This window comes from Ixodes scapularis, unplaced genomic scaffold (assembly GCF_016920785.2).
Source record: "Ixodes scapularis isolate PalLabHiFi unplaced genomic scaffold, ASM1692078v2 ptg000120l_1___fragment_2___debris__unscaffolded, whole genome shotgun sequence".
Lineage (NCBI taxonomy): Eukaryota > Metazoa > Arthropoda > Arachnida > Ixodida > Ixodidae > Ixodes > Ixodes scapularis.
The window spans coordinates 60,064-75,334 of NW_024609917.1; the positions used below are offsets into that span (position 1 = coordinate 60,064).

General features: G+C 47.3%; 1 protein-coding gene across 1 annotated transcript in view; it reads left to right on the forward strand.

Moving 5' to 3' along the window:
* Positions 1-13,256, forward strand: part of LOC115323386 (thiopurine S-methyltransferase) — a 39,246-nt gene extending 25,990 nt beyond the window's left edge. The window contains exons 4-6 of the mRNA XM_042287673.1: positions 1,341-1,393; positions 6,806-6,880; positions 13,136-13,256. Of these exons, the coding sequence (XP_042143607.1) occupies positions 1,341-1,393; positions 6,806-6,880; positions 13,136-13,256 (249 nt within the window). The remainder of the gene's footprint in view (positions 1-1,340; positions 1,394-6,805; positions 6,881-13,135) is intronic.
* Positions 13,257-15,271: the final 2,015 nt, after the last annotated feature.

The window sequence follows — 15,271 nt, forward strand, 5'->3', positions numbered from 1 at the left end:
GGCCGGGTGCCATGACCCGTTGTCTTGAAAGAACCAGGTAAAACGCTAAAACACCCTTTTGTCAGTATATAATTCTAGTTTTCAAAGGAAACTAAAGTGGGCATCTCCTCGAAACCACTGACCCTGTGCTCTTACAAGCCTTATTTGCGAAACCCCGTTTTTTATTTTTATTTTGTTGCGAACTTGGAATTTAGAGGTTTTTTTGCTTTTTTTTTCGGAAAAGGCCGAATCGACTGAAAATTTACCGTCGGGTGCTTTTTCGGATGTAAACGAAAGAAACATACGAAACCCTACATTACATTGTACCACGGAGCTTCATGACAGATGGATTCTTCCGGGATTTTGTTGATTATGCTTATAATTCCAGTGGCCAGTTAATTTCACGATATCCAGTCACCGACGGCTCGCGAAACGCGGAGAATGATATCGGACCCAGAGCGTCTCCATGGTCGCTCCAGAGCCACTGGGATTGCGCGCACTTCCCGATAAGAATCCCAAAAGAACCCTCCAGCGAGCGAGGAGCGTGAACATTATAAGCCCCACCCCGTGTTTCTTCAACTGTCGGCAGCTTTATATACACCGACGCAGTGTTTAGAAAGAAGCCCGCTTTGCCCACACCAGATTCAACTTCGAGGGAAGTGAAGCGCTCTGCGCATGCGCGGTACCGACAGCAGCGCCACCGCAGTGGTGTTGCGTCGGCGAGTCGAGTTGGTCTATAGTAAAGACGTGTTCAATGCATCAATTTAATCTAAAAAAAGAAGTGTCGATTTTTTTTTTTTTAGTTAGGCTCACAGGTGATGGAGTAATAAAAAAAAAAAAAGAATGCAAAAGCCAAGCATTTTTTTTTTTTTTTTTTTTTGCTGTTTAATACCGGATGTTCGTCGTCTGCACACTGGTTTGCTAGCTTGCTCCCAGGTGGTCATTGTTCGTGTATTTCGTTCTAATTACCACATATCGCGGTTATCCTGCTCGCTGCCAGCCTCTACAATACAATGTCAGTTTCTTTTTTTTTTTTTTTTGTGCGTTTATTAAGTTATTTGGGGGCGAGCTCGTGAGCAGACGACAAAGCGACTGGTATAGTATATTGAAAACACACTGCTGCCGTTTATGATTCATTTTTAATCTTTTACCACATCTGAGTAGAGCTTTAAAAAAATAATTAAAGAAAACATTTTGCGAAACGACGTTCGCGTGCCTATGCAGTCTCAGGCATGTACGTTTGGAATTGGAATTTTGCGAAGGCGTGCCAAATGTTCTGGTCCTAATGGCCTCCCCCCGTATGCATGATCCGACAAACATCAGGTCAATACTCTTTTTTTGTTTTTTTGTTTCCCCAACAGACACCAGACAAAAGGCTGCGAATATTCATCTGCAACATATTTGATTTTAACACGTAAGTCTCTCATTTCTTTAATTTTTTGTTCTTCGGCTTTATCATCGGCTGATATCACGATCAAGTTAGATGCGTCGTGATAGCAAGAGACTCGGAGCTTGTCACGCTCTGCGCTTCTGAAGCTGTCAGGCGCAGTAGTAATGTTGAAGCTCTAATGATAATGAACTATGCTTACCACGGCTCTTTCCTTTCACTTCCTGCTTGTCGTGACGTAGAACTATATGTTTCCTTCAATACACTCATATGCATAAGATGGTACCTTTAATAATCGCGCAGGCTGAATATTTTCTTCAATCGGTGGGATTTTATGGCTGCAATCACTGGCAGGGTGACAATGGCAGAGCGTCTCTTTCGAATGCCTGGCCTCCGGCAAGTCCTCACTGCTTTGCGCCGTGCTTTCACTACCCGTACACGCTCGAGGCCCACGAGGCGCGGAAGTGTTATAAAAGGTAAAAAGCTTTCTGTTTCTTTTTTTTTTTTTACCTTTTTACCAATAAACGAGTCGTCCATAGTTTTTTTTTTTTTCGAAAACAAGTTTTAGTGTTTTTTGTATACTCCCCGTATCTTTCCAACACGTAAAAAAAAGGTTTTTTTTTTTCTTTTACTTAGGAATTTTGCAGTCGCATACACCTTTTCATTTACTCTCGTCCCCAGCCACCTGGTAGATTTATTTGGTATGCGCGACGGAAAAGTGATACAACATTTCAATCTGCAATTAGTTTAAAAAAAGTCAAAGCCGTTTACAATTCCCTGTAACGCCGGTTAGAGCGCAGCTCTTGAGGAGGAAGATGGAAGCGTACTGAGGGATAGGTGACTCCTTGAGGTCACGTGGCCTCAAGGGGGTCACGTGACCTCGGGGGTCACGTGACCTGAAGGGGTCACATGACCTTAGGGGGTCACGTGACCTCGGGGGGTCACGTGACCCCCAGAAGTCACGTGACTTCAGGGGGTCACGTGACCTCAGGGGGTCACGTGACTTCTGGGGGTCACGTGACCTCAGGGGGTCACGTGACTTCTGGGGTCGTTTCTGGGGGTCACGTGACTTCTGGGTCACGTGACCTAAGGGGGCCACGTGACCTAAGGGGGTCACGTGGCCTTGGGGGGTCACGTGACGTAGGGGTGTCACGTGACCTGGGTGGGTCACGTGACCTCGGGGGGTCACGTGACCTCGTGGTTACGCCGACGGCGACGCCAACGGCGACGGCGACGCCGACGCCGCTCAAGCCGGAAACGGGCCCCTAAGAGCTGCGCTCTAAAATGGAGATGAGACAAAACGAGAAACCTGCACTGCGTAACGCGAATACTTCAATGTCATGCCAGATCATTCTTACTAAGTTCGTCACGGGGGGAATATGCGGCGCTGGCGGCGGCGCCGCTTTCGCTGTTCCAGCTCGGCTCCCGCCGGCTCCTCCCAATGATCAAACCCTCCCTACATACGTCTCTGGCCTCCCGCAGAGCCGTGTATTGGGAGAGTTTGGCCAATAGGCGGAGCAAAGGCCGCCGCCAGCGCCGAATATTGCCCCCACGCTTAGAGCGTAAACTAAATTTGTGACAATGCGTCGACCAATCAGGAGACCTCTACTCCATCTCACAAATGTCTGCAGTGAAGACAAAGGCACAGGCGCGTGAGCCTAGCTCAGCGAAACGCTTTTGTTTGTACGAGACCTCGTGCATAGGAAGCACTTTCCAAAGCCACGCGCTCGTGGCCATGCCTTTGTCTGCACTGCTAGAGCAGCGTCCTGAGACTGGCTGAAAGAAAACAGTGCAAAGGGTCGGGTGCGCGAGCGTCTTGAGACGCGGAGTTCCGCTCGGCACGGCTGAAACTATACTTCGTTTCACTTTATCTGCGAGCGAAGCCAAAGCTAGAAGCGCGAGACCAGCGCTTTTTGCATTTCTCCCCAGCTCGCGCGCTCGAGCAAAGCCTGACCGCACGGAGCTTCCGTGCTCGCGCTTCCAGTTTTGCCTTCGCTCGCACATAAGGTGAAACGAAGTATAGTCGTGTCACATATTTAGATCACACGACCACCGCTAGGGGCTGTTTCGCGGCCTGTGGTTGGCCCCGAGATGCTCGCCTATTCAAACCAATGTATGGCCAAACTCTCTCAATAAACGGCTCTGGCCTCCCGCGGTTTGAAGCGCCATCTATATATTTATATATATATATATATATATATATATTGAAAACTGTGTGTTCCACAAATTTAAGTCCCTTTATCTGGGAAAAGTGGCGCATTCTCTTCCCTTCTCCTCCAAAAAAAAAAAAAAAAAGTCCCCTTCTTACCCTACCTCACACTTCCGGTTTGCGACGGAGGCGCCCTCTGGAATTCCTCAAGTCGTATCAAGCCGCCCCATTGCAATTATATTCTCCAAGATTTCAAATGATTCACTACTTCTTTTTGATACGTGTCCTTGTCGAGCTTTCAGGAGGGTTTGGCCTACGGGCGATAAAAACATTAGGTGGCCTAGGAAGCGAGATACTTTTTTTCTTTATAACCGGGGAAGCGTTGATATGGTTGACGCTAAGCTAGCATTTTTAAGCTGACTGCAGTACTATTAATGATAAAAATCGCTACGTATTTCTGTGCGTGTGTGCTGTATGTATGCTGTAAAAATTTGCGATACTGCGGGTTTTTCGGTACGGGCTACGGGGCTACACGGTGCCGTTACTCTTCCGAGCGTAATAAACTGTTTTCGTTATTTTACCTGAACCCGTTCTTAGAAATGAAAACTCTGTTTCTATTTAATTTTCGTACTCCGTAATTTTATCAGTGTTTACCTTTCTAATAATCATTCATACTAAAAAAAAAAAATCTAAGTTGAATTACAATTTACGCTGCTTTTAGAATCCTCGGCCAGCGTCTTAGGGCAAGAAAACCTGGTGCAGACTTTGGAACCAGCGCTCGGTTTCAACACCTAGTCGAGTGCTTACGAATTTTACTTTTATACAATTTTAATGAAGACCTGAAAGTTCTCTGTTCAAATGATAATATTCATACATATTACTACTTGTAGATGTATATAAGGGAGTCATCAAATCTAAGAAAAGGGTAACGTAATTGCAGGTTATTTCAGTAAAAGGGAATAAGGTAAAAAAATTCGAATGTCACCCAGAGAACATTGCAAAACAAGCGAACGCGAGATAAAAATCTCCATGAAAATACACAAGCACATACGACATTAAAGAGAACGAGATCAAAGTCACAATTTTATTTATTTCACAAAACTGACAGCAAAGTACAAGGCCACACCAGGAATATGCACTACCAGTAGAACACATGCTGAGCACATAACAAAATAGATCACAAAACGAAAAAAGGAGATAAGTGACACGGGGACACACCATACACCATCAGGATGCTTTCTTGACAACTCACAAATATGCAGGTAGCTTTACCGACAGGTGCAGTCATTTTTACATAACACATGATTCTCGCACTGGCTGCGCTCGTACTTATATTGAAACGGAGTATAGATACATCCACATTCTCGGGTCCGCAGCCGCGGCAGCGTTGCAAGCTATGTGTGCGAAAAAAAGTATGGTACGCGAGCACGTACGCAACATTTGACGAGAGCGCGTACTCTGCACGCACCCTTTTGGGAGCGACGCCGATGACACAAGCACGAGCTGGCCGTTTTGCGCTTGATAGAGTTTCTCTGCGTTGCGACTGCGAGAACGCAGGACATCCATACTTCTTTTGTCGCGTTCCAGGCAATTCCTTGAATTGGATTGCACGCTGGATACGAAGCACAGCTATGTGCCGGTGACTCACTTTCGTTTCTCGACGCAACGCAGTCAAACGCTCTCAAACGCAACTGTGCGTAGGGTCTTTACTTCCACGGCACGGGCATCCGAGCATGCCAAGTTGGCCATGTTGTGCTCGCTATTACATTGCTCGCGCCTTCGGTGGAAAGGAGTGCATAACTCGCTCTAAACGGCTGTCTTTTTGCGTGCTGGTGTGCTTTCAGAGTACCCACCTCGCATAACTTGGCGGCTCCCGTCGGGTTGGAATCTTTTCGACCGATTCGGTGAAGGAAGATCTTCCTCCGAGGTTCATTTTCCGTCCCAGAGGGAACAATATGAAAAGCTTTACGGCCGATTTTCCATACAGGCGCAGCAGTCCGTCAGCTGCGGCGTAGAAACATCTTGGGAAATTCATGGCGACCGGAAGTCCAAAACCGAAAGCCAGATGTGATGTGACGACTGGCCAATAGTGTGCGCGGTGGCTAGTTCAAAGAATGGCGCCACTTTTCCCAGGATAGAGGTGCTTTACCACAGACTACCGCGAAGAGTCACCTATACCTGTTTTCACCCCAAGAAGCATAGGAAAAAAAGTCCGGCTTCTCGCGGATGATTACTAATTTTCAGCTTTAGGTGGAGATTTAAGATATATTTATTAGCATTTTACAGTGGATACACGTTATCTTATCAAGGAGTACACGTTTCAAACGCCAAAAGCATCGCCTGTGCCTCCGACAACCAAATCTGGCGAGAACTATTTCGCGCGGCGTATGAACAATGCGCAAAACTTACTGTTTTCTTGAGGTGAAAACGGGTATAGACGTGGTTATGTTTTAATTTTCATGGTGCATAGAAGCTCGGTATTGCACGGGCTCGCACCAGCGGAGGAAGTTGAAGTTCACTCTGGGTTGTGAAAAACTTCCACCAGTCGGCGTTACCAAAACTTCTCGCCACGAATACTTCGTCTCACCTCATCATGGAAAACTGCGAAGGCTGTGGAAGCGCGGGCGGGTGAACGCGAATTACGCGGAGGATCTTTTTCGGCCTTGACTGCTTTGACTGGAGCATTCACTGCAGGAGCGCTCGTGCAGTCGCCGAGGCTTCATCCGAAGCAAATAACTCGCGCTTTTAGCATGCGCGGCTAACAATGGTCCATGCTAAAATGAGCCGGAGCTTATTTTCTTTTTTTTAGTAACGTTGGTTGGTGGTCGTTCCAACTTGTTATGCCACGTGCTCAGCAGCAAGGCCTCCGCAATGGCCGCTGGTGTGACGTCGATGCAAGCCATGCATTTTGGAAGGAGATACAACTGCCACGCCTCTGGCGGCTTGGTTCAGAAAAGATGCCACGGGGCAACGTGAAACGGCGCTCGGTTGATGTGGCTGAAAGCTGCGTCAGCATTTGCCAGGAACTCGCGTTCGATCAGTAAAGCACTCTTTGAACACTACTCCCATCCAAAAACTGTCACGGTATTCGTGTACAATTTGTCACCCGCGCTCGATTGAAGGTGACGTAAAAGTCCAGTCCACAACTGGCTTGCGTTGGGGGAACACGGACTCCGTGGAAAACAGACAGGACGCATCTCCTATGGTTCGATCTCCTCGCTAATGATCTGCCAAGGTGACGAACAGACATCGTTTAACGATCATTACGTGACTCCTTTTTCTGTCTTTAGGTCTTGCGCAGGTCCGATGGACATCGTCTGGGACAAAGGAGGCCTGATCGCAATCGGCGACGCAGACGCCCTTAGGCAAGTCACTGACGTCATTTTTACTCGCTAGTGAGCTGCGGATGCGCCCATATTTGAGATGATGCATCAGGTGGCAGTGATACAATTATTTCCGAAAACAAAAATTTCCAAACGACCTTTCAGAATGCTTTGCTATTGTCAGCGGGAGTGGTTGCGTTGTTGATAGACGTGCATTAAGAGACTTGCTTCTAGTCGATGTGCTTTAGAATATATGCTTTAGGAGCTTTGCTTTCAGTGAAATAGCTGCGCGAGATGCGCTTTCCGAGATATGTGAAAGGTGCCTCTCATGCGGGATAGTTGGGATTCTGCGGCCTTTGCTGCTCTCGTGCCTCTGTGTCCGTGCGTCTACTCTGCTCAGCGCGGCGCCTTTACCGTTCCCACTTGGACGGAGAACGGATATCACATGGTCTGGCCATGTCTAGAAGGGAATGAGGGGGGAGGGGGGGGGGGGGGAGAGGGAACTTAGCAAAATTCTAATAAACGCGCCTTTAATTTTTGTTTTTTGGGTGGGCGCGTTTTTTTTTTTTTTTGTCGGCAAGAACAAGGAGGGGAAGAGGCGAGAAAGAGGGAACGACAGCACGTCTTGCCATAGATGACGAGACGTGCGAGGGGCAACTGGAAGAGAGGGATGGAATCTCTTGTCGGAAAGTGTTTCTAACAGCTAACGCTGTTATATAACTTGAGCTTAAAAGTTTCATAATACTGTAATTACGGTAATCTGCGTGAACGATGAAGAGGGATGTAAATTTAACGCGGGGCTAAAACATTAAGATTCACACACACCAAATTGTAAAGGTACTATCGTGGACACTGTTAGCTATAACACGGCCGCGGCGGCCGTCCCATACCCCCAGCGCCCCATAGCAGGCGCCGTCCGAAACTCCGCGCATACGCCGTGTGGTGGACTGGCTTTTCCCGTTTGCGAGCACACCCTCGCTTTGTCGTCTGCTAGGCACAGAGCAGGCGATGCCACAGTGCTGCTCGTCTGGTAGTCTCGCCATAGCGAACTGGTCGCAAACTTATTTTCAACCGGCGATTTTTATTGGGGCAGATTGCAGAGTCATTAGGGCACTACTCCTGTTTAAGCTTTTTTTTTTCCGCTTTTTCAGAAACAGGCGTGCGCAATGCATTTTTACCAATATGCGTTCGCAAACCAGCATGAGCGCAGCAGGTGGGATACAGAAATAGACTGTTATACTGCGTTTCACCTTAAGTCCGACCGCAGCGTACGCTACAAAACGACAGAGCCAATCAAATAGCGGCAAAGATGCAACATCACGGAGTGCATCACCGGGGGACCCAATAAGGTGCAAAAAGTGCTTTTGTCGCTGCTTGGTTGGTCCTATCGTCTCGTAGCGTTCGCTGCGCTTAGACCTAAAATGAAACAGAGTATAACTGCAAGTTTGTCCCATAAAAAAACATTTAATCCACCGTGATGTGACATTTAGTGGCGATGATTATTCTTAGCCAGCGGAGTCAGGGAATCAACCGTGGGCACCTCTTACGCGGTTGTTCGCTGAACCGTGTTCAACGAAAATTGGCGAGCGCTGTGGCGTCGTCTGCTCTGTGCCTAGCAGACGACAAAGCGAGGGTGTGCTCGCAAATGGGAAGAGCGAGTCCGCCACACGGCGCATGTGCGGAGTTTCGGACGGCGCCTGCTATGGGGCGCTGGGGGTACGGGACGGCCGGCGCTGCCGTGTTATAGCTAACAGTGTCCACGATAGTACGATGAGTGGATCCAAAGGAGTTCAACGGAAGGCAACATCTACAATCTTGTTGCCCCGTGTTTGATGTTCTTGCTATTGTGTCTCGGTGTTTTGTTCAACATGCGACAATGCCGTATGTTTCTGTAATATGCGTGCGCTTCAACTAATGGTTTGAAAATTTGCAATATCTACGCACGCGATCTGCCTAACCAGCTATGTAAAGAAAATTTTCGATGCAAATGAATAAGTTACATATTGATTATAGTTTAAATTCCATCTTCTCAATACTTCCTCAGAAAAAAGGTAGGCTATACATAGGAAACCATATTTTTTTCCAGGTTCAGCTTAAATATTGAAAAACAAAAACTTCTATGAAAACGAAAATACACCGCATAATGAAGGCACTCACTCGTGCATTGCTTCGCAATCTGAAACACTTCAAACAATATTGTGTCAAAAATAATATAAAAAACAACAACAAATACGACGGTTTTTTAGGCTACAGATTGTACCGTGTATGGTCCTACCTTTCCACGGCTTTGAGATCTCATTTCCTGCTTTGCTGCATTAAATTAAAAACGCTTTTAAAATGTTCTGATATCTTAACATGCCTTCTAGTGAAAAATGACATGAATATCGTGAAATTTCTGCAGTTCAATTACGTTCCGAAACTAACTGGGATATATAGACCTTTCCAGCGCTTCTCCCCCAGGCAGAAAATGCAGAGTCACTGCGCTGTGGTCTCATATGCGCGGCGGTTTAATTTACGCGGAAGAGTCCAACTGCGCATGCTCAGAACGACTTCAACAGCCCCGGGGGAAAATGATGGCCGCGCGCCGAGGGCGATTTTCGGAAAGGTTCGCCAGAACTCCCGAAAGGTCTAAATCAATCTGTCACACATTTGCAAAACTTTCAGCGATGGTAAGTAGCTCCTGCATGATCGACCTTAGAATGAAAGTGCATGCCTACACGTTCCTGCCGTGGCATCACGAAGTAGGGCTCTTTTATCGCACACATTTTACAAGATGAGACTTTCTCACGCATCGTAGACCCAAGCCCGTACTGCTGTTCTACGACGATCGTCCAAATAAAGGCCTGTTCACACATGCAGCGGAGCGCAACAAGCATAGCGCTGACTTCGTGCTAAGCACGTGCCGACGGCATCGTTCACCAGCTTTGTATCGCACCGTCAAAACTGTTGCTCATGGCATACGATAAGTACCTGACGGCACGTGAGCAGCGTTACATCAGCGCTTCGCTGCATGTGAGAACCGGCCTTAACAGTCACTTTGCGCATCATATAGGCCGTGAAAGTCTCGAATGTAATTTAGGTTGTCGCAAGGCCTTGGATGAAACTATGTTAAAAAAAAACAGTCGTTACCTGCGCAGTACACAAATATCGCCCTATTGCAGCTGGAAGGGGTGGCAAAGTAGTTTTAAAATTTAATATGTAACCGTTTAAAAAAAAGGTGTAATAATAGACCGATCTCGCCAAGCGTTCGACGCATGCGCGAGGCAGCCATAACTTTAGTTCACGGGAGGCAATCGAAAGTGCACAAGACGGTTCGTACCCTGCACGCGCAGAGCTCCAGCGAGGTTGTCGCGCGCACAGAAAGACTAAAGTTCCCTCGATGCATTGCGGCAGTGGTGGCGTAGTCAAACTGGCTGGTGAGATCGGTCTATTTAGTGCCCATTTGTTTGTAATGGAGTAAAATCTCACCTCACCATGCGCTTCTGTATCTGCAAACCTGGTTTGTAGTGTGAAGGCCCGTTCTCACAGGCAGCGAAGCGCTGATGCAGCGCTGAGTGAGTGAGTGAGAAAACGTATTTATTAAAGGAATGGGATACATCACGATTTCTTGATAAAGTCATCCAATCGTGACGGGGGAAGGGGATTATGGGAAGGGTAGGGGGAGGAGGCTAAATGTAACAGGCGATCCCCGATGAGCGGACGAAACTAATCAGGGAATCGAGAATGTGTTTGCGGTGCGGGTGCTCGAGCCTGGGGCGGGTCCAGTCCTCGAACGTAGCTGGTCTTGCCTCTTCAGGGAGTGAGTTTATGGCGTCGTTCCGATGCTCTGCGACCCCCTCGCACGTCCAGACGAGATGGGTGCACGTGGCTGGAATCCCGCAGTGCATGCAGAGCGGATCAGGGCCGACGTCTTCGGGTGTGGACGGGCGGTGAAACCTCGCCAGCCAGATGGGGGTAATTGCCGTCTTCGTTTGAAGCCTGCGTATGCAGATCCGTTCCCACCTGCTGTAACCAGGAGGGACAGGGTCTTCATCGGGTGGGAGAAGGGCGCCGAGTCTGAGCTTCCTGGCAGCCCTCTCCTCTTTTTTGATCTCTTCAATGTCGGGTGGGAAGCCCGGGTCTTCTTCCACGAGGGGGGGACCGTGGCCAGGTGAGGGCATAAAACCTCTGCTCACGTGTCGTCAGCTACTTATCGTCTGCCATGAGCAACAGTTTTGACGGTGTGATACAAAGCTGGTGGACGCTCCCGTGAGCGCGCGCTTAGCGCCAATTCAACGCTATGCTTGTAACGCTGCGCTTCCAAGCCGATGGTATAATCAATAGTAAGAAAGATTGGCATAGGAAATCGGTGAGAAAATTGGTGAGGGAATGGACCCTTTCCGAACTTCAGTCTGATCACCTCGATAGCTATCATCACCTCAGTGTGTATCATTTGTACATGCAAATAGCGGCCTTTCGATGACTGGTGACTTTCATTCATTCATTCATTCATTTATTGTACCCTTAAGGGCCCTTCTTCAAGGGCATTACATAAGGGGGGGGGCATACATGAAAAAATACAAAAACAAAGCACCAGGTGTTGCAGCTAACTAGGCTGCACTTGCATAAGATGTGAAAAAATACAATGATTGATTCTTAGTAAAAACGTGAAATTATAGCATCACGAAACAAGGTGGGGTCATCAATGGCCACTATATCAGGTGGCAGGTCGTTCCAGTCTATGATGGTCTGTGGGAAGAAAGATTGGTTAAAATAATTAGCGCGACCAGTGATCCGCGACACATGGCGTGAGTGGTTTAGCCGTGATGATGATCTGCTAGGAGGAAGAAGCACAGAGGAACGTAGTATTGGGTGGAAATGGTAAACCTTATGAAACAAACTTAAGCGTGTTATTTTACGTCGTACGTTGAGAGTTTGGATATCGAGCTGACGTTTGAAAGATGAAACACTAGTCGTTGTGTCGTTTAGGATAAATAGTCGTTTAGGATGAATTTAACAGCACGAGTTTGGATGGACTCAAGATGGCTGATGAGATAGGCTTGGACTGAAGAATATGAAGACAGAAACCGATGCGGTGCCTGAGCATCCAGATGTTGGTTAGCTGTATTGTTGGTCGATGTCACCGTGACGAGACTTATAAGCTTCTATGTGCTACGTATTTGAAGTTGTCATGGAAGTCCTTGGAATGCTCGGCTTCCGCACACCCCAGAGAGTGTGACAGTGGGAGTTTCTTGACAACATCGAAACTGAAGCAATTAGAAAAACAACCGTGCATCGAAAAGCGCCGTAACTTTCGCACGTCTACCGTTGATCAATAGATACCAGATTTTATACGCCATGAGCGTACAACAATTTGGACTGATATAGTAGTCACTAGATGGCACTGAATTTTGTGAAAAGAATTGGTGAGGGACGCGGTGAAAACCGGACGTATATTTTCCCGCTAAATCTAGCGAGAAAACTAAATGTGTGTATGGGACACGTGACGTCGATTTCCCCCGCTAAATTTAGCGGGGAAACTGGATTGGTGTCTGGGTCACGCAACGTCAATTTGTTCCGCTAAATTTAGCGGGGGAAACTGAGCTGGTCTGTATGTCCCGTGACGTCAGGTCAAGGGGCATCACTTTTCCTGCTAAATTTAGTTGAGAAACGGAATTTGTGTACAGGTCTCGTAATATCAATTTTCCCGTTAAATTTAGCGGGAAATAGACGGAGGGACTGACGGACGGACTAAATTATGGGATTGGGGGTAACCTTAAAGAAGCATTTCATGCTTTAATACGAGGGAGATACGTGTCACTCCACCATAATTCAACGACCTTGGCGCGGTCAGGTTTTGCGTAGCTGGAACGGCCGGATGCTCCGCCGACTCTTGATTTTCCACTTGAATCGTAAGGTGCGAGTGCTGCCATCTATCGTCGTGGGCATCTCGAGAGCCAGTCGAGACAATCGTTTCCGCTGTGTCGGCGAACTGGGTGCCGGAGTGCGCCAGCGGTAGCCCTCTCCCCCAGCGCAGTGCGACTGCGCGACAGCATGCACAGCGCGATGCGCATGCGTTCTCTGGTGCTCGAGCTGCCTACTCTACTGAGGGAGGATTGGGTGCTGTAGGCGCGCTGTTTGATGTCGACGACGTGTGCAGAATAACCAAGTGGTAGGGCCCAGTCAGGAGACAATTTCGTCTTCTCTTGCCCTAGCTCCTCATATTTTTTTTTCGCCCGAAATAAGGATTTTAATAATTTATTCTACGTGGTAATGTATTTGGTCTAATTGTTTTTATTTTTCTCCCCATTACAACAGGTACGTGTCCATTCTGAAGTCATTGCTGGCCCCCGATTTTTCCTACGGCCTGTGGGTGATCGATTACGAGGCTGAAGGATACGCAGGTGAGTTTTCGGGCCAAAATAAACCGACGACTTAAACTTATAGGCGCTACAAGTCCGGGCAAAAGAATAATGACGCCACGTTAAATGTGCGTTTCAGTAGCTGTACCTTACTTTGTAAGGTTGCAAAACCTGAACTGCTGTTTTGTACCAAGGGATAATGAAGCAAGGAGTCATTAAATACGGCGACGTGTCCCCGAAAAACAAAATTAAAGTGGTTCCTTCTTTGTAAAAAGCTACGCATCGCCAGCTGCTGACTCCGTTAAAATGTATACACCGCCAGCGGTCCGGACCGGATGCGAAAGCTTCAGAGCTAGTCTTTCTCTTATTCAAAAGTTACAAGTTTTTTTTTTTTTAATTCGAAAGCATTAACTGTTTCATGGAACGAACTGCTGTTATCAGCTTTTGAAGCCGCAAAAAACGGCACCTAAATTCTCTTTTCCCATGGAGCGAAGCCTCTACTCTGTGGCAGCGAAACAAGGAATAAATTCCCATTGGCTGCCACGCGTCATATCAGATGCTTCGTCGCGGAAGCCGCAGGGGCCGCTCAATATGAAAGCGGACGCGCCCCAGGAAAAATAAACCACAAAGAAAAGCACAGCAACGCAGATGCATAGTCGCGGAAGCCGTGGCGCCAAGAAGGGGGGGGGGGGGGGGGGGGGGGGGAGCGTGATTTCACCACCGGAGCGCAGATAGCAAAAGGAGGACGTGGCGCGCTGCTGGTAGGAATGCGCTGCGTGTACGAATGCTTTGGAATTCTTACACGTTAGCAGTCGTAAGTGTTTTCTTTTTTTTAGCCTTTCGATGGGAAACTGTGGTTCGTTCACTGTAATTTGCGCCCTTCAGCCCCTCTATTCGTGATGTTCATCGGCCACTACTTTCCATTTCAAGCTTTCGAACATCGCGTATATAGCTTATAAATGAAATACCTGTTTCTTCTAAAACTGTGCATCGTGTCCGGACCACTAACTCTACTTTTGGGCTGAGACTGAGCCTTTAAAGATGCAGATTTTGTTGTTGCAATAATAATAATAATAATAATAATAATAATAATAATAATAATAATAATAAAGGTTTAAGGACACCTTGTAGGCCTAGCGCTTCAGAATTTGACGAAAGAATAGCTTAGGATACGAGCCGAGAAGTTTGACGACGCACTTTATAATTTTGGAGAAACTCCTTCCCTGACTTTATACCTTTCACACTTCATAATGTCACAAGACGCGTATGTCTTCGTTTGAGGAATAATTCCGTTTTTCGCGTTACTCCATTTCAACACTTTTTTACGATTCAAGAAAATGTATGAATATAGTGTAAGTGGAGAGATAGAACTTTGAAATGAACCTCATAAAAAAAACTCTAGGCCCGGATTCACGGGAAGAATAAGATACGAACAAGCGACGAATTTTGCTCGGCTGTGTTCGCTCTTCGCCTGGCGTCGGAACAGTGGCTGTTGCGCCACCCGCAAAGCAAACGTGCCGCCGGGCGAAATTCATCGCTTTTACGCAGCCTATTTACTTCACGGAGTCCAGCGTTCAGGGTTTCACCCGAAGCTTCGCTAACACACGTAATTTCTTCGCTTGGAGACTGTCCTAAATAAGATGTAAGTAAGATCGTCTTCCGCTACACACCAAAGGCCATGTTACACTGCTAATATACAACAAACAAAAGACAGTGTGCATACACTGTCTGGGGTGTGTTGCTTCCACGTTGGACGTCAAGTTTTGCAAACGAAAACTGTCTGCCGACATGTCCGAAGCATACAAATGTAGGAAGCAAGCAGCGAACACCATGCTTTTGTATGATGTAGTCTGCACAGGTCGCAGTTATGTGTAAATAAATTAAAAAAATAAAATAAAGTGTGACTCACATTTAGCGTTTGATTGCTACTGCGTTTCACTTACTCGTGACCACTTACAACGACAGAAGACACATAAAGCCCCTCGATAAAGGTGTGTTTTTACAAGCTCCGCCAATCATGGCTCTGGAAACACGGAAGACACTTTCGCACGAACGGGTGCTCCGCCGCCATTCGCTTCCATGAACCGCTCAT